The 20,432-nt window shown below is 43.5% G+C and overlaps 1 protein-coding gene across 2 annotated transcripts in view; it reads right to left on the bottom strand.

Moving 5' to 3' along the window:
• Positions 1-20,432, bottom strand: part of mapk11 (mitogen-activated protein kinase 11) — a 47,667-nt gene that overhangs the window by 2,519 nt on the left and 24,716 nt on the right. Inside the window, exons 5-10 of one of the 2 annotated variants that reach the window (XM_055653084.1) lie at positions 16,610-16,639; positions 13,359-13,406; positions 13,145-13,259; positions 9,819-9,890; positions 8,132-8,211; positions 5,570-5,648 (exon numbers count right to left, since the gene is read on the bottom strand). In XM_055653084.1, coding sequence (XP_055509059.1) covers positions 5,570-5,648; positions 8,132-8,211; positions 9,819-9,890; positions 13,145-13,259; positions 13,359-13,406; positions 16,610-16,639 — 424 coding nt within the window. Of the gene's footprint in view, positions 1-5,569; positions 5,649-8,131; positions 8,212-9,818; positions 9,891-13,144; positions 13,407-16,609; positions 16,640-20,432 lie in introns of both variants that reach the window. The other variant, XM_055653083.1, reaches the window with a different exon arrangement.

Here is a 20,432-nt window from a genome sequence, read left to right on the forward strand (position 1 = left end):
CACGAAGGACTTGGGGCTTTGTTTTTTGTCTTTGCACTGTCTTCTTAGTTTTGTTATATTAGTTATATGACCACTGGGTGGCGCCGTAAGTGGCAGCCTCGCCAACGTCCTGTCTCATTCCTTTCTTCTTTTGTTTTTTTAGTTTGTTTTATTTGTATGTTTTAGTGTATCGTTAGCTTTGTATTATGTGGGGGGTGGGGTTGGAGGAATTTTTTAAAAATCTCTTCCCCCCCAACGGAGATGCGACTTTTTCAGTATCGTATCTCCATTCGGACTGTGGCCTAACATTGTGGAGCTGGCGGTCTCTTTGTTAGGGATCGACTTCGGGAGCTCCAACCGCCCCGATCGCGGGAGCCTCGATCGCCCTGATGCGGGGGCTTCGATCGCTGACTGTAGGAAATCCGATCGCTCCGACTGCGGTAGTTCGATTGCCCCGCCCACGGGAGAAAAGGAGGAAGAAGGTAAAAGTTATTCGCCTTCCATCACAATGGGGAATGAGGTCACCGAAAAACAAGATGGAGGTGTTGCCTGCGCTGGTGAGAAGTCAGAGGGATTGCCATGAGTGCAGTGATCTCGGTGTTTGCGGGGACATCGCGCCATGAGAACAAGAGTCTGGTGCGAGTGTGGACGGTTTTCTGACTGTTCAGGCGGACAGGGACTGCAGAGAGAGTGACAGCAGTTGGTACAACTCTGGTCACAGTGAAGGAGTGTGTGTGTGTGTGTGTGTGTGTGTGTGTGTGTGTGGCACGGACATTGAACGGAGACTTTAATCTAGAACGGATGGGGGGAGGGACTCAAATAGAGAAAGCTAGTAGACAGTGTGTGAGGCAGGAGGCAGAGAAGGGAAGCACTCAGACCCAACATGTAGGGGGGAAAGAAGAAAAAAAATAATAAACAGAATAGAGGTGGTGGGGTTCTTAAATGTGTGAGCAGAGAGACAGAGGGGTGTCAAATAGAAGCAATAGGTAGCAAGGTGAAAAGTAAAAGTGGGAGGCAGACCAGGGCAAAAATCAAAAAGGGCAACTTTTCAACATAATTGTATAAGGGGTAAGAGCGTTGTAAAAAAAAGCCTGAAGGCTTTGTGTCTCAATGCAAGGAGCATTCGTAATAAGGTGGATGAGTTGAATGTGCAGATAGCTATTAATGATTATGATATAGTTGGGATCACGGAGACATGGCTCCAGGGTGACCAAGGCTGGGAGCTGAACTTCCAGGGATAGCGTTGCTGGTTAGAGAGATTAACGCGATGGAAAGGAAGGACATTAGCTTGGAGGATGTGGAATCGATATGGCTAGAGCTGCGAAACACTAAGGGGCAGAAAACACAAGTGGGTGCTGTGCAGAGGCCACCTAACAGTAGTAGTGGGGTTGGGGATGGCATCAAACAGGAAATTAGAAACATAGAAACATAGAAATTAGGTGCAGGAGTAGGCAATTCGGCCCTTCGAGCCTGCACCGCCATTCAATATGATCATGGCTGATCATCCAACTCAGTATCCCGTACCTGCCTTCTCTCCATACCCTCTGATCCCCTTGGCCACAAATGCGTGCAACAAAGATAAAACCGTTATAATGGGCGACTTCAATCTACATATAGATTGAGTGAATCAAATTGGCAGGGATGCTGTATGCGGGATAGTTTTCTAAACCACCATGTAGAGAAACCAACGAGAGAGCAGGCTATTCTAGACTGGGTATTGAGTAATGAGGAAGGGTTAGTTAGCAGTTTTGTTATGCGTAGCCCCTTGGGCAAGAGTGACCATAATATGGTTGAGTTCTTCATTAGGATGGACAGTGACATTGTTAATTCAGAAACAAGGGTTCTGAACTTAAAGAAAGGTAACTTTGAGGGTATGAGACGTGAATTGGCCGAGATTGACTGGCAACTGATTCTTAAAGGGTTGATGGTGGATATGCAATGGAAGGCATTTAAAGACTGCATGGATGAACTACAACAATTGTTCATCCCAGTTTGGCAAAAGAATAAATCAGGGAAGGTAGTGCATCCGTGGATAACAAGGGAAATCAGGGATAGTATCAAAACAAAAGATGAAGCGTACAAATTAGCCCAAAAAAACAGCCTACCAGAGGACTGGGAGAAATTCGGAGTCCAGCAGAGGAGGACAAAGGGCTTAATTAGGAAAGGGAAAATGGATTATGAAAGAAAACTGGCAGGGAGCATAAAACTGACTGCAAAAGTTTTTATAGATATGTGGAGAGATATGTAGGTCCAAATGTAGGTCCCTTGCAGTCAGAAACAGGTGAATTGATCATAGGGAACAAGGACATGGCAGACCAATTGAATAAGTATTTTGGTTCCGTCTTCACTAAGGAAGACATAAATAATCTGACGGAAATAGCAGGGGACCGCGGGTCAAATGAGATGGAGGAACTGAGTGAAGTCCAGGTTAGCTGGGAAGTGGTGTTAGGTAAATTGAATGGATTAAAGGCCGATAAATCCCCAAGGCCAGATAGGCTGCATCCCAGAGTACTTAAGGAAGTAGCCCCAGAAATAGTGGCTGCATTAGTGATAATTTTTCAAAACTCTTTAGATTCTGGAGTAGTTCCTGAGGATTGGAGGGTAGCTAATGTAACCCCACTTTTTAAAAAAGGGAGGGAGAGAGAACACGGGGAACTACAGACCAGTTAGTCTAACGTCGGTAGTGGGGAAACGGCTAGAGTCAGTTATTAAAGATGGGATAGCAGCACATTTGGAAAGTGGTGAAATCATTGGACAAAGTCAGCATGGATTTACGAAAGGTAAATCATGTCTGACGAATCTTATAGAATTTTTCAAGGATGTAACTTCTAGAGTGGATAAGGGAGAACCAGTGGATGTGTTAAATCTGGACTTTCAGAAAACTTTCGACAAGGTCCCACATAAGAGATTAGTATACAAACTTAAAGCACATGGTATTGGGGGTTCAGTATTGATGTGGATAGAGAACTGGCTGGCAACCAGGAAGCAAAGAGTAGGAGTGAACAGGTCCTTTTCACAATGGCAGGCAGTGACTAGTGAGGTACCGCAAGGCTCAGTGCTGGGACCCCAGCTATTTACAATATATATTAACGATTTGGACGAGGGAATTGAATGCAACATCTCCAAGTTTGCGGATGACACGAAGCTGGGGGGCAGTGTTAGCTGTGTGGAGGTTGCTAGGAGGCTGCAAGGTGACTTGGATAGGCTGGGTGAGTGGGCAAATGCATGGCAGATGCAGTATAATGTGGATAATTGTGAGGTTATCCACTTTGGTGGCAAAAACAGGAAAGTAGACTATTATCTAAATGGTGGCCGATTAGGAAAAGGGGAGATGCAACAAGACCTGGGTGCCATGGTACCCCAGTCATTGAAAGTAGGCATGCAGGTGCAGCAGGCAGTGAAGAAAGCGAATGGTATGTTAGCATTCATAGCAAAAGGATTTGAGTATAGGAGCAGGGTGGTTCTACTGCAGTTGTACATGGTATTGGTGAGACCACACCTGGAGTATTGTGTACAGTTTTGGTCTCCAAATCTGAGGAAATACATTCTTGCCATAGAGGGAGTACAGAAAAGGTTCACTAGACTGATTCCGGGGATGGCAGGACTTTCATATAAAGAAAGACTGGATAGACTCGGCTTGTACTCGCTAGAATTTAGAAGATTGAGGGGGGATCTTATAGAAACTTACAAAATTCTTAAGGGGTTGGACAGGCTAGATGCAGGAAGATTGTTCCCGATGTTGGGGAAGTCCAGGACAAGGGGTCACAGTTTAAGGATAAATGGGAAATCCTTTAAGACCGAGATGAGAAAAACATTTTCCACACAGAGAGTGGTGAATCTCTGGAACTCTCTGCCACAGAAGGTAGTTGAGGCCAGTCCATTGGCTATATTTAAGAGGGAGTTAGATGTGGCCCTTGTGGCTAAAGAGATCAGGGGGTGTGGAGAGAAGGCAGGTACAGGATACCGAGTTGGATGATCAGCCATGACCATATTGAATGGCGGTGCAGGCTCAAAGGGCCGAATGGCCTACTCCTGCACCTATTATCTATGTTTCTATGATGGCTATGGATCTGCTTTATGCTGTGTGCCCTGGAGATTCTCACACACCGCTGTGGTGGCTGTTTATGTTTAATCTTTATGTAGTTTTGTATCTTGTTGCTTTTTTTGTACCACTGTATGGTAAACTAAATGTCACTGTACCTCGGTACACGTAACAAAAGGACCATTGAACCATTATATAGAAGTATTTTTTGTCATTTATTAAGCCGTTTACATATCTGTTGTGCTGTTGCAATTGAGAATTTCATTGTTCCATTTCGGGACATATGGCAATAAAACACGACTAGATTTCTAATCTCGGGGAAATTCTTGGCAAACACTCCCCCGCTGCTGTTCAGAGCCCCTCCCCCCTCATAACGGGACCACTTGAATAACTGGAAGATCCTTCAATGTCCATCATGACATGCCTTTTAGCAGACTGTAATTCTACCAGCAGCAATAACTTGGACAAGTGGTCCTGTTTCTGGCAGGGTCCAGCTGTGTTCCTCTATTCCAGCAGAGGGAGCAAAACCAGTGGAGTAGCATCTGCATAACACTGTGACGTGCAGGTCAGACCACTGACAGTGTCTGTGTTACCATTATTGCTGCAGGTAAATAACGGGCAGTGTAAAACGACAAAGGAAACTATTCTGACCTGGATAAGGTTCTATATAGAGTACTGGTAAAGCCCAAGATGGACACAAAGTTCTGGAGTAACTCAGTAGGCCAGGCAGCATCACTGGAGACCATGGATAGGTAACATTTTGGTTCGGGCCCCTTCTTCAGATGTGAAGTCTGAAGAAGGGTCCCGACCTGAAACGTCACCCATCCTTTTACTACAGAGATGCTACCTGACCTGCTGAGTTACTCCAGCTTTTTTTGTTTACCTTTGGTATAAACCAGCATCTGTAGTTCTTAGTTTCCACTGGTAAAGGCTAAATGTTTAATGATACCATGTGGTAGATTACATGCGGTCTGAGCAGTGTATTTAAAACACATATTTGACAGTGCAGTAACATTTAAACATGTTACGCTGAATCTTGAACATATCACTCTGAATTATAACGTGTTTTGTGCAGACCTCCATTAGCTGTTTTTTCTGTTAAATATTTCCACAATGATTTTTTGAACGCATGTCATTCAATACGTGATGGCTGAATCTTTTTGATTGCTAAAATTAGTAAAGATTTCTTCCATCTAACGGTTATTTTTCAACTGTGAACTTGTAAAAGGATCCAGTCCAAAACTCCTGAGTCTGCCATAGATAAGCTGCTCAGTGGCACCTTGCTTTCACATCTGGAAAGACGCACTAAAACTTATTATAGCTATTCTCCTGCAAAATCCTTACATTCAATTTGTACTCCAAAGACATACAGGTTTGTAGGTTAATTGGATTGGCAAAATTGTAAAATGTCCCTGGTGTGTATGTAGGATGGTGTTAATGTATAGGGATCGCTGGTCGGCACGGACTAGGTGGGCTGAAGGGCCTGTTTCTGCGCTATATCTCTAAAACGACATTAAAGTAAATTAAATTTAAATGTAAAAGTCTTACCTAAAGGATTGTCGCCATTAAATAGTTCTTTCAGGTCTCTTTGAGGCATATATGGTAAAGATTCAATATATTTTCTGGCCTGCAAGGAGTAAACCACAACAGATTAGAATTTCCAGAAAAAAAACCCACTCTCCTCTAAGCAATTACTTAAGTTACTCTTGGAATGAAACAGCCGTGAAAAATGTCACAAACCTGTAAAACATTTCCCCCAACATAACACTCATTCAGGTGTTGCAGACAATTCAGCATTTAATAGTCATGTAATCATTATAATAATACCAGAAACTAAATTTATGACTAACTGTGTTGGTATAGGGAGGTTGTACAGCAGTCGAGGTCACGACCCGTGACCCATACTGTTGCCACATAACGCCAACTGGAGTACATGCGGTGAAGTGCAGGAAGCACTTGGCTTCCAGCGTAGCGGACCTGTTAAAAACTGCTGAAATGGTCAATTTTTGGCTGTAAATAATTGTGGAAATGGGGATAACCATGAGAGACATTTACCTACTTCAGAATTCCAAAAGTGAGGAGAAATTATGGTAGAGAGAAGCGACACCTGAAGGGACAACAACAGCTAAAGTGGTTGGCGAACATTGGCCCTGCAGATATCAAGATTTAAAATATTGGGAATTATCGCATTTATTCACTGCATTTCATCAACAGTCCGGCATTATTTGTGTTTTTTCTTGATTCCTTTCGTATCTAAAAAGTTTCAGAAGGGATAAATCTGTCTGTAAAATTTTTAAATCGCCCATGGTTCTCAAGTGGATTTTTACATGCAAAACAAAAACGTTTCTGAAGCTAAATTTATCATTAAAACATTTTTAAATAAAATTTTATAATTCGCAAACCGTACGTGGGTTTTGAATTACATTTTATTCAGATGCAAGCCAAGGAAAGGCATCATTGTTAGCTGTTAATTGGACATAATCAACCTCAGCAAATTGACAATATCTTTGAAAGGGAGTGGGTGTTTAAGCTGTCAGGCCATTTTATTATTTGCCAACATATGCATCTCAATAGCATAATGATAGAAAACGAACTTTTCCACACACCACTCGTAAGTGGTGATTTTTTTTAATGATAGCTTCAGAAGAGTTTTATTTTTGCATGTAAAAACCCAGTTGAGAACCATGGGTGATTTTAAAATTTTACAGCCAGATTTATCAGTTTTTAGATACCAAAGGAATCAAGAAAAAACAAATAATGCCTTACTGTTGATGAAATGCAGTGAGCTAACGTGATAATTCCCAATATTTTCAATCTAGTTCTATGTTATCCCAGTTTTGCATTCTTCACACTAGAGGCAATTTATAGAAGCTAATTAACCTCCAAACCCGCATGCCTTTGGCATGTACGAGGAAACAGAAGCACCCAGAGAAAACTGGCATAGGCAGAACGTGTAATCTCCGCACCGACAGTGCCCGTGTCAGGATTGAACCCGGGTCTCCAGCACTGTAAGGCAGCATCTCTACTGCTTTGCCATTGTGCAGAGTTAAAATTCCACTGCATGATATATCTGTGATGAGTCATGGTTCATACTCACCGCACCTCCAATAGTTCAGGGTGGGTTAAAACTTATCCCACTGCATTTAATAAGCTTGTTGCCAGGTAAAAGCAACAATTACGTTCCCAGGATGACTGCTTTATTTCTAATACACCCTTAAGACTGATGCAAGGTTGAAAGGTAACAAAAGCAGTCATGCAGACAAATCAGATCTGCTACTAAACACGGCATCTAAGATGTAATTGTAAACTTAGTTGGTAGGTTTGTAGGATCACGTAGAAATGATGGTGGAGATTGAAGAGATGGAGAAAAGGTAGTGAATGCACTTGAAAATCAGAAATACAGCAAATGGAAAAAGGGATATTGAGCTGAAACATTAACTGTAGACACAAAAAGCTAGAGTAACTCAGCAGGCCAAGCAGCGTCTCTAGAGAGAAGGAATGGGTGACGTTTCGGGTTGAAACCCTTATTTGCTCCAGCTTTTTGCGTCTATCTTCGGTTTAAACCTGCATCTGCAGTACCTTCCTACACACTGAAACATTAACTGTTTCTCTTTCCACGGATGCTGCCCGACCTGCTGAGAATATACTTCCCCAATAGTGGATGGTCTGGCACTAATTACCTGGTTGATAACACTCCTTTCAAGTTCTTTGGGATGGTTTGCCACCATAAATAAAAAACATGTTATTATAAGACCATAGAATTGGCTGCATGATCTCCAGATTCAGGCATAACCACGTATGTGGGTTCCTGTGGCTGACTGCGCAGGTGATCAGCCAATGTGTTTCTATAGATTGAGCAGAGGAATGGGTTTGCTGCTGATAACTTCTGCATTTTGCTGGCTTGTTTTTGATGTTCACAAGGTCAGTATTGTCCAATTAGCCTGAAAACACAGGCTAATAGTCCACCCACACATGAATGGGGGATGTCGAATAAAGACAGGTCCAATCAATCCAATATGCTCCAGTTTAGCATCTTATACTGTACACAGAGATTAAAAAAAACTTTATTCACTGAACAGAATTTAGCATGAGATTTAAACATTAACTTACATGTTCTGAAGATATTTTATTTAGTAACTCTGAACTGGGTGTTCCAACAACTTCCATTATTCGCTTCAGTTGATCAATATCTGTGCTGTTATAGGAAAGAGAACCTTCCTACGGATAAGCCACACAGTGCAGCCTAAACTCAAATGTGAACAAGGGTAGATCATGCATAACACAGCTCAGTTTAACAAGCAAGCAGTAAAGTGATGATTCCTTCAGCCTCTACACAGGGCTGGCTGTGCTATGGACAGGCTGAAAGTTCATCACGTTGGTTGTTTGAAGGGGCCTTTGAAGGGGACTGACGGTAGTCATTCTCACCTTGGAAACAGTAAGGAATGGTTCAACACAAGAATCATTTATTTCTTTTTTTAAATCACTGCCGTGCTGGAGGCCTTGGTGGAGGAGGCCCAAAACAAAGGAGGCATCATAAGGTCATAAGGAATAGTAAAATTTGGCCATTTGGCCCATCAAGTCTAATCCGCCATTCAATCATGGCTGATCTATCTCTCCCTCCTAACCCCATTCTCCTGCCTTCTCCCCATAACCTCTGAAACCCATACTAATCAAGAATCTATCTATCCCTGCCTTAAAAATATCCACTGACTGGGCCTCCACAGCCTTCTGTGGCAAAGAATTCTACAGATTCACCACCCTCTGACTAAAGAAATTTCTCCTCATCTCCTTCCTAAAAGAACGTCATTTAATTGTGGGGGGGAGGCGGGGTTTGTGGGGGGGGGGAAGGACTTCACTCAGCGGCCACCACATATTTTATCGATCGGAACAAAACCTGGTGTCTTGGAGTAGAGGAGAACGATGAGTAAGGTGGCAAAAAAATCCTAGCGATGTAGGGTAGCGTTTTTGTGCAAATTTAATTACAACACAGACCGGAAGTGGTCAAGATGAGAGTTTTAGCAATAGTATAGAAAGATGTTCTGTTTTGGTCACCCTGCTATAGGGAGGATGTTAAGTTGAAAAGATCCAGAGAAGATTTCCGAGGATGTTGCCAGGACGAGGGCCTGAACTATAGTGAGAGGAATGGGTAGACTGGGACTTTGTTCCTTGGAGCGCAGGAGGCTGAAGGGTGATTTTATAGAGGTGTATAAGATCATGAGGAGTATAGATAGGTTCTTTTACCCAAAGTAGGGGAATCAAGCACCAGAAGATATAGGTTTAAGGTGAGAGGGGAAAGATTTAATAGGAATCCACACAGAGAATTGAGAGAGATTTTTTTTTTTTTTTACACAGATGGATACATGGAACAAGTTGCCAGAGGAGATAATTGAGTCAGGTACATGATTTAAAATATATCTGGACAGGTACATGAATAGGATAGGTTTAGAGTGATATGGGCCAAATGCAGACTGGTGGGACTTGTGGAGATGAGCATATTGTTCGGCATGGACAAGTTAGGGCTGAAGGGCCTGTTTCCGTGCTGCGTGACTCCTGTGTGTATTCACCTGTTGCCCAGGATCACTGAGATCATCATCAGTATTCTCCTTGGCATCTTGGTCGATGGCACATACCTGACTGATGTCTATGAGTATATATGGGTCCTGTACATATACAGTTCCAGTGAACTGACGTTTTAACCCCTTTGAGGAGCACAGCCATTATACTTCCAGATCACTCCATCATTTTGCCTAAAATTAGGAAAAAGTACTGTAGGATGAGTTACATTTTTCAAGGATACAATCAGTTCCTGGGAAAAGAGCTTTTCCTTTCAGCAACTCTGCCATAATGCATCCAACAGACCAAATATCCACTAGAAAGAAAATATAAAGAGTTGGAGGTGAAATTCTATGTAAGTACAAATCACTTGTCACAAATAGTAGCATTGCAGTTTCGCCATTAAGAGCCACTGTAACCATTTAATAAACCATATATAATCCATTGAAACCTCAAATGGGAGGAAACATCTACACCCAGAAGCCTGGGTTTACCGATTGGTCCAAGCATTTCCATGCACACCACACCTTTGTCAGTTACATTTCTCCATGATTTTACAAGTCTAAAAGGCCTGTCCTACGGGCATGTGACCTGCATGCGGCAAGCGCGACCTAAAGGGCCAGTCCCACCAGCATGCGACTGCATGTGGCAAGCGCGACCTAACGTGGTCACTTGAGCCGTACGGCATGTGGCAAGCGCGACCAAACCAGAAGCAGGAGCTGCGTGGAGGTCGAGTGAGTGACACGGCATCAATGCAGCTGCGGGCCGACAGGCCGTTGCCGCGTGGAATTTTTAAACATGGCCAGTTTTTTGGAGGCCCGCGTGATGTCGGGACCAGCTCTGCACAACTCCATACGGCTCCGGCGATCGAAGTGGGACCAGCCGTACGGCTCAATACTCCATACGGCTCCGGTTAGGTCACGCTTGCCGCATGCAGGCGCATGCTGGTGGGACCGGCCCTTTAGGTCGCGCTTGCCGCATGGAGTCACATGCCCGTGGGACAGGCCCTTTACACCTGCTTCTTCACTTGCCTGCATTTGATGGAACTTTAAGGTGCAACCTCCGACTGGTGTTATACATGCACAAAATTACTATGATAGAGTTATACTGAGATTAGAAGTGTGATTCTGCATTGTGACATTGATATATTAGGCACGGTACCTGCCAACCTCAGCTTACAATGCTGTGCAATATAAAACAAATTTTTAAAGAAAATTAAATCGAAACTGCTGCAATCCCATTTGGGTCTCATTAAAATGATGAGCCTTGGGACGTACTGTTGGACAAAAGGTGCAAACTGATGACGTGATGGTAGGGTGAACTGATTGACCAACAAATTTATTAATTTGTTGGACAACTGACAGAAATGTCTTTGTCCAATTTTCCTAACACATAGAAATTATTTACTCTAATTATAGAGCTGAAATATGCAAAGGAAGGGGACAATATATCCACTTTTATTTTGAGAGAATTTCAGTATCAAAGCAACGGTGGACATTGCAAAAGGTTGCCATTGGATTGGTTGGGGGTAGCCAATAAAAAGGAAAGGTGTAGCGAAGCAACCAATCTGAAGCAGCAGTGCCGGGTGAAAGGCCACTGTTGAGGGTAAATGTGAGGCTTTGGCTCAAGAGGCCTCAGTGAGGATGCTGAGCAGAGGATGACAGAACGTAAAGGCAAGGTCAGTTATTTCTTGCATGTTATTGTGGTGCTGTTTTTTCTTCTTGACTTTAGACTTTACTTGATACAGTGTGGCCACAGGCCCTTCGGCCCACCGAGTCCGTGCCGACCAGCGATCACCTCGTACACCAGCAGTATCTTACACACTAGGGACAATTTACAATTTTACCAAAGCAAATTAACCTACAAACCTGTACGTCTTTGGAATGTGGGAGGAAACCGGAGCACCTGGAGAAAACCCATGCGGTCACAGGGAAAGCAGCCAAACTCCGTACAGACAGCACCCACACTCTGGTGCTGTTAGGTAGCAACTCTACCACTGTGTCACCCATTTTAGCTCTTGGAATTAGTGCAGTAGATACGGCAGGTAGAATGGTGCAACGCTCCCCGTGCAGGGTGTGGGAAGTCGGGGAAACTGCTGGAGACTGATGTCTGCCCCTGCGGGAAGTGTGTCCAGGTACAGCTCCTTACAGACCATGTTAGGGAATTGGAGCTGCAGCTGGATGACCTGGATGTGTGGCACAGTGGTGCAGCGGTAGAGTTGCTGCATTTACAGCACCAGAGACCCAGGTTCTATCCTGACAGCAGGTGCTGTCTGTACGGATTTTGTCATTTCCTGTGACCGCGTGGATTTTCAGATGAGAGGCTGGTAGTTGGTATGGAAGGTGCTGAAAGCAAGTTCAGTGGATAGGATAGGCAAAAACAAAGCAGGGAGTGAGGAAGGGAGGTTCCATATCCCTTGATTCTGTTATTAACACATTTATTTTAATATGAGAGGCCCTGATGGGATTAGACTCAGGGACTGGATTGCTACAGGCCATTGTACATTGTAGCCTTCATGGAAACCTGGCTAAATGAGGGACAGGACTGGCAGCTTAATGTTCCATAGTACAGGTGCAGTATGCTCGATAGAGGTGGGGGTAAAAGTAGATGGAATGTAGCTTTATTGATTAAGAAGAATGTCACGGCAATAATCTGAGATATTACTGATGGTTCATGGAGTGAAGCTATACCCGTGAAGTTGAGAAAGGGAAAGGGGAAGATCACCTTGTTCGGAGTGTCCCATAGGTCCCCAATTGGTCAACGGGAATCAGAAGAGCAAACATGCCAGGATATTGCAGCCAGCTGCAGGGTAAATATGGTTACCATAGTGGGGGATTTTAACTTTCTCAATACAGACTGTGACAGTCGAGAGAGGGTGGAATTTGTCAAATGTTCTGGAAAGTTTCCTCAGGTGATGTGTTGAGGGCCCTACAAGCTATAGGGATAGGGTTGGGTAGGTTGGCCAGGACTTTATTGCTTGGACTGCAAGAGACGGAGAGGTGATGTTATAAAGGTGTTTAAAATCATGAGAGGAGTAGGTGGAATGAATGCAAAGAGTTTTTTACCCAAGTAGGGGAATCAGGAATCAGAGGACAGAGGTTTATGCTGCAAGGAGAAAGATTTAACAGGAATCTGAAGGGCAACTTTTTCACACAAAGGGTGGTGGGTATTTGGAACGAGCTATGACAGGAGGTAGTTGAGGCAGGTACTACCTGCTATTTAAAATACATTTGGACAGGTACATGCAGGCAGGTGGGACTAGCATGGATGGGGCATTTTGGTCGGCATGGACAAGTTTAGTCACATGGCCTGTATCAACACATTCGGCAAAACATGGTCCCTAGATTTCAATACCTTTGGGTTATTTGCACATGGAAACATATAAAATAGGTGCAGGGGTAGGCCATTCGGCCCTTCAAGCCAGCACCACCATTCAGTATGACCATGGCCGATCATCCTAAATCAGCACCCCGTTCCTGCTTTCTCCCTATATCCCTTGATTCTGTTATCCCCAAGAGCTAAATCTACACAAGTTGTGCAAAATCACTGGTGGACTAAATGCAGTGTTACCCGTCTGATTGTAATGCATCCAGTTTAACATTATTTCTGGAGCCCGGTACCACCTCGTTGCCACGTAACCAGTCATTTCATCATCAGTCTGCCGAGCGAGTCCAAAATCTAGAATCTGTAAGACATTAGAAATATTAAATTCAGTATATATTACAATGAAGAGAGAAAGAAAATTTGTTTTATTTTTGAAATATCCTTCAAGAGTTGTCTTTACCCTTAATTCACAATCTTCATTTACTGCTAAATTACTTGGTTTCAGGTCCTGCAACAAAACAATAATGTTTGTGAGTATTTGCAGCAAGTTTATAACAATCCAAGAAACACAAGTGTATTCTGGTCCATATTACAAAGGCTCTGCAAATACTTCTCTTTCTCAGCGTATTTATAGTCATTCTGCTTTCATTCTCACTCAACAAATCTTGTAGCATTAGTAAAAATCCTTATGCTTTTGATTCCATAACAGCGGCATTATTTCAGGTATACAAGTTGTCACATTCAGCACTCCTTTTTGGCTGTAGCCTCACCTATTGAAATTGGCTTTCTAGAAATAAAATCCCTGACTGGAGACTACAGTGCATTCAGAAAGTATTCAGACCCCTTCACTTTTTCCACATTTTGTTACGTTACAGCCTTATTCTAAAGTGGATTAAATTCATTTGTTTTATCATCAATCTACACACAATACCTCATAATATAAAAGCAAAAACAGGTGTTTAGAAATATTTGCAAAGTAATTAAAAATAAATAACTGAAATATCACATTTACATAAGTATTCAGACCCTTTGCTGTGACACTCAGAATTAAGCTTCGGTGCATCCTGTTTCCATTGTTTATCCTTGAGATGTTTCTACAAGTGGATTGGAGTCCACAAGTGGTAAATTAAATTGATTGTACATGATTTGGAAAGGCACACACCTGTCTATATAAGGTCCCGCAGTTGACAGTGCATGTCAGAACAAAAACCAAGCGGTGAAGACGAAGGAATTGGCCGGAGACGTCCGAGACAAGATTGTGTCGAGACACTAATCTGGGGAAGGGTATAAAACAATTTCTGCAGCATTGCAGGCCCCGAAGAGCACAGTGGCCTCCGTCATTCTTAAATGGAAGAACTTTGAAACCACCACGTCTCTTCTTAGAGCTGGCCACCCGGCCAAACTGATCAATCGGGAGAAAAGGGCCGTGGTCAGGGAGGTGACCAAGAACCCGATGGTCACTCTGACAGAGCTCCAGAGTTCCTCTGTGGAGACGGGAGAAAATTCCAGAAAGACAACTATATCTGCAACACTCCACCAATCAAGCTTTTATGGTAGAGTGGCCAGATGGAAGCCACTCCTCAGTAAAAGGCACATGACAGCTCGCTTGGAGTTTGCCAAAAGGCTCCTTAACAAGATTCTCTGGTCAGATGAAACCAAGATTGAACACTTTGGCCTGAATGCCAAGTGTCACGTCTGGAGGAAACCAGGCACCGCTCATCACCTGGCCAAAACCGTACCTACAGTGAAGCATGGTGGTGGCAGCATCATGCTGTGGGGATGTTTCTCAGCGGCAGGAACTGGGAGACTAGTCACGATCGAGGGAAAGATGAATGAAGCAAAGTACAGAGAGATCCTTGATAAAAACCTGCTCCTGAGCGTTCAGGACCTCAGACTGGGGCAGAGGTTCTCCTTCCAACAGAACAATGCCCCTAAGCACACAGCCAATACAACACAGGAGTGGCTTCATGACAAGTCTGTGAATGTCCTAGAGTGGCCCAGCCAGAGCCCAGACTTGAACCCGATAGAACATCTCTGGTGGGACCTGAAAATAGCTGTGCATCGACGCTCCCCATCCAACCTGACAGAGCTTGAGAAGATCTGCAGAGAAGAATGGGAGAAATTACCCAAATAATGGTGTGCCAAGCTTGTAGCGTCATACCCAAGAAGACCTGAGGCTGTAATCGCTGCCAAAGGTGCCTCAACAAAGTACTGAGTGAAGGGTCTGAATACTTATGTAAATGTAACATTTCAGTTATTTATTTTTAATTACTTTACAAAAATTTCTAAACACCTGTTTTTGCTTTTTCATTATGGGGTATTGTGTGTACATGGATGATAAACAAAAATGTATTGAATCCATTTTAGAATAAGGCTGTGACGTAACAAAATGTGGAAAAAGTGAAGGGGTCCGAATACTTTCTGAATGCACTGTAATTAAAATAATATGGCTATGTTTTATCATTGTTCCAATGGTTCAAAGAATTTATTTGACCTGATTATCGGAAGCAGTCCCCAGACTACAATAGACTTGACATTTGAAATGCTGTTTAATTCCACAGATTCACTACTCTTGGGGAAAATGTTTTGTTCCTGACGCGGAAAATGCAGTTTGCGGATAGTTCTCAGGAACAGAACCCTGACATAGCCCAGGGACCCCTAGCGTTTAACTCAATTGATGCCCTTTATCCAATTCTTGCATTGGAATTCCTATACTTTGGGACTGCTGGATTGGAGAGAACAAGGAAGAGGCAAGTGTGGTGGAAATCTCCAGAGGTAGGGACCCATGGGAGATACGCCTTCCCCTTGAATCTTTCTGTATTAAAAGGACGGGCCGGGTCAGATGGTGATACTTGCCAGGACTTTGTATTTACATTGATAGAAGGCAGCACGGTAGCACTGCGGATAGAGCCACTGACTCACAGCGCCAGAGATCCAGGTTCGACCCTGACCTCAGGTGCCATCTATGTGCAGTTTGCGTTCTCCCTGTGATCATGTGGGTTTCCTCCAGTTTCTTCCCACATCCCAAAGACCTGCAGGTTTTTAGGTTAAAATGCCTCTAATGTGTCTAGCGTGTAGCAAACTTAGGTGAACATGGAACTAGTGCGAATGGGGGTTCAATTTCTGGTGTGGACGGTGGACGAATGGACCCGTTTCCATGCTATATCTCTAATCTAGCAACTAAATATGGGCATTCAATGCCTAGCGATAAAAGTCTTTGAGCTGTGTATTTCGCCAAGCTAGTTCAAAAGACTTCAGGAAACAACTACAGGTACCACTTTGCAAGTGATCTTGGTCACATTCTTGTTTAAGAAAGAACTGCAGATGCTGGAAAATCGAAAGTAGACAAAATGCTGGAGAAACTCAGAGGGTGAGGCAGCATCTATGGAGAGAAGGAATAGGCGATGTTTCAGGGGTTGAGGCCCTTCTTCAGACTGAAGAATGTTCTTGACCCTGAACGTCACCTACTCCTTCTCTCCACAGATGCTGCCTCACCCGCTGCGTTTCTCCAGCATTTTTGTTTACTTTTGGTCACATTCGTGGTCAGTTGCCTGAAACCCTCTCTTTTCCATGGCCTCAAATATGTTTTCGATTGGGCCACATCACCTATTTTGCGTTGAATTAAATTCCCCTCAAGTTGCACACATTCTTGAATATAGATACATATTATCCTTTATTTCTGGAGTGCATTGAAAATAAATCTGTACTTACTCTGTGAATGATACCAGCAGAATGGATATACTGCAGGAAAGAAGAGATAAAGTGGTATTACATTACACAAACTTTGTAAGATTTGCCAGTTCAAAAATGGAGCTTAAAACAATCAGGTCTACTTTGTTGAAATCAACTATTTGTTTTCTCAAGGGTCTCATGTTCCAAGTATTAGTGAAAGCTTGCCTATTGAAAAACGCCCAACATCTGCGTTTTTACACAAGTAGGAGTGATAGGGAGGACAGAGATTGAGGGAGAGGCCGGATGCTGACAGGAGATAAAATGTGTTTTGTTGCTGATTAATATACTTAGCAATACTTGAGTGAAGTAGCTGCGGAGTGCAGAGGGGAAGAAGCAGAAGGCCTTGGCCCTGGCAATGGAGTGACACTCTGCAATTCCTACAATGGCAATTATGTAAAGACACAAAGTGCTGGAGTAACTCAGTGGACAGGAAACATTTCTGGAGAACATGGCTAGGTGACATTTTGGGTTGGGTCCCTTCTTAAGTCAGAAGAAGTGTCCCGACTCCAAACGTCATCTATCCATGTTCTCCAGGGATGCTGCCTGACCTGCTGAGTAATCTGGCATTTTGCATCCTTCCTTGTTGGAGCAGCATCTGCAGTTCCTTGTTTCTACACAATGCAGTCAGGTAAATAGGAACCAGTTTTGGGAGGAAAAATCCACACCCAGAAGCCTGGGTTTACCGACAAGGTTGTTCTCCTCGGGGCCAACTTAACCCTCAGGCAGGGTTCCACATGAACAGACAGGACCAATCCATGACCAATCAATGCTTTTTATGGGCCAGGTACATTGGTGGCAGTGGGATGTGTGGGATGAGGAGTGAGAGGAAGTGAGATGCTCAGATGGGAGCACACGGGTCACTTCTGGCTCAAACATTTTCCTGAATTGGCCTAGCTTCATCAGCTAAGGCTCGGGAAGCCCAAACAACGCCTGCACACCATGGATTGGCTAAACGTAGAGGTTTTGAGCCTCATGAAAGTATTTTACCTGCATGCCTACCTTCTCAGAGTAGGTCAACTCCCTGATTCCCCATCATCTGCCTCTATTAACCTGGAGGTTGCTGGTTGGCATCTGAAAATGTTCTATTGACATTTGATACGAATGGCTGATTTGAGTGTAAAAATACAGACCCGTCTCTGTAAATATTTCCAGTGTCTTCGTGGAATTGTTTAAATATCCCCATCAGAAATAAAATCATTTTTGGCAGCTGCATAATAGTTTAAACTTTAATGTTTTAACATTTTTACTGTGACTAACTGAACGTAGAGATACTTTTTATCTTTCCTATTTAAAATATTTAACACTGCCACAAGGAACCACAGATAATTATGTTTGACATGTGCAGCAGAGCTGCGGCACATTCTCTCCAAAGTGCTGAAAGATGCATCAGCATCAATCATCGACCCGGAGCCTGTATTTATAGCCAACTATAAGCTATTGGTTTCTTGGGTGTGTTGTTGCTGTTGCGTGCAGATGTTATCTCTCCACCATGTGAAAAGGGGGTGGAGTGGGGTGAGAGGGGGTGGTTGATGCCTGGAGTTTGCCTTGGTGTGATGTATTTCACACATCATTTATGAGCTGATATCTACAAGCGATCTGACTGGTGGATGCATATAAGACACATCTGAATAGTTGCACTTCAATCATTGAAATTTTTCTTGTGGTATGAATAGATTCTATCAAAAACAGTAGTTTGTATTTTACAAGTTCACAAGTTATTTCAGTGGAATTAAGCCGTTTGGCCCATCGAATCTACTCCACCATTCAATCATGGCTGATCTCTGCCTCCTAATCCCATTTTCCTGCCTTCTCCCCATAACACTCGACATCCGTTCTAATCAAGAATTTGTCTATCTCTGCCTTAAAAATATCCACTGACAGTCTCCACAGCCCTCTATAGCCATTGGTTCTACAGATCAACTACCCTCTGACTAAAGAAGTTCCTCCTCATCTCCGTTCAAAACGAGCGCCCTTTAATTCTGAGGCTATGACCTTCCACCTGTGGAAACATCCTTTTCACATTCACTCAAATCTATGCCTTTCATTATCACCATGGATGCTGACTGACCTTCTGAGCGATGAAATTAAAAAAAAAATGTAATGCACATTTTACATGTTTGCATTTTCTGCACTCTGTACCTTCTAGTGACTGCTCTAACGTGGTTGCTGGTAGACCTCTATTTGTCGGAGCTCAGCATGGTCATTGCCAAGTGAGGTAGGGAGCGGGGGAGAGAATCTGCTTTAACTGGCTGCAGGAAAAGGCAAGGGGGCAGGGACTGCCGTCTGCTGCAAGCAAAACCATCGAGTATTAAAGGAAAGAAAGGCTTGTACTGATATTGCACTGATCATGAAGGTGCTTGGCAGTCCATGGATTCATCCAAGTGTAAATTACAGAGGAGACCCTCCCCAAACAGCAATGTGACAATGACCAGATGATCTGTAGTTTGGCGATAGTGACAGCAGGATAAGTATTGGCCCGAGTTCTGGGGAGGAGCTCCCTCCTCTATTTGTCCCCCTGATATCATCGACAACTGCCTGAAGGAGATAAAATACATCAATATGTCATTAGCATTATTGTCACATGTACCGAGGTACAGTGAAACGCTTTTGTTCGTATGCTATCCAGTCAAAGAAAATGCTATACTTGGCTACAATCGAACCGTTCACCGTTTCCAGATACAGGATAAAGTGTATAACATTTAGTGCAAGATGTAACATTGAAGTCCAATAAAATCTGATTAAAGATAGTTTAAAGGTTTCCAATGAGGTAAATGGTAGGTTGGGACCTAACTCTAGCTGATGAGAGGAATGGTCTGAAGAAGGGTCTGAACTAAAAATGTCACCCATTCCTTCTCTCCAGAGATGCTGCCTGTTCCTACGAGTTACTCCAGCATTTTGTGTCGATCTTCTAGGGGATGAGAGAACCATTCAGTTGCCTGATAACAGCTGGGAAGAAACTGTCCCTGAATCTAGTGTCTTTAAACTTCTGTACCCCTTGCCTGATGGGAGAGGGGAGAAGAGGGCGAGACTGGCCCTTGATTATGCTGATGGCCTTGCTGAGACAGCATCAAATGTAGATGGAATCAGTGGAAGGGAGGTTGGTTTGAGTGATGGTCTGGGTTGCGCTCACAACTCTCTGTGGATTTCTTGCAGTCTTGGATGTAGCTGTTCCCAAACCATGCTGTGATGCATTCCAGTAAAATCCCGATAAAATGTCAGCCTTGGCTTTCTGTACTCAACTCATGGGTTTGCACTCCGAACTGCCAACCTGGATTACAGCACTACTGACCGCATCAAACCACTGGCACTGAAAGTATTGTCTCTCTGCTGACTGGTTAGCACGCAACAAAAGGTTTTCACTGTACCTCGGTACATGTGATAATAAACTAAACTGAACTGAAGTAAGATCATTCTGAAAGCATTAGATGCCATTTGTAGCTGCCACAATGTTACCCCAACTCACAACAGAGGTGAATGGCTTTACTCTCACCAGAACCAATCCTTAGTCTCACTTCCTTTTCAAACAACCAAAAACAAATAAGGATAGGCATAAGTTGCAGTATTGTGCTTGCTGCCTTGGGAGCACCACTGACCTGTGTGATGGGATGATCCTGCTCACTGACCAGGTCCCATTGATCGATTAGGCGCCCTTTCTGTGCCAGAGAAAGGACTTGCCCATTGACAATCAGATCAGGAATCTTGCTTTCAATCAACAGGGAGATATTATTGTGGCCAGTCTCCACTGATTAAATTACTTTCCCTGACAGGAATTTCTCCCCCAGTAATGAGAATGAGGAGCTAA

Source organism: Leucoraja erinacea, chromosome 22 (assembly GCF_028641065.1).
Source record: "Leucoraja erinacea ecotype New England chromosome 22, Leri_hhj_1, whole genome shotgun sequence".
Lineage (NCBI taxonomy): Eukaryota > Metazoa > Chordata > Chondrichthyes > Rajiformes > Rajidae > Leucoraja > Leucoraja erinaceus.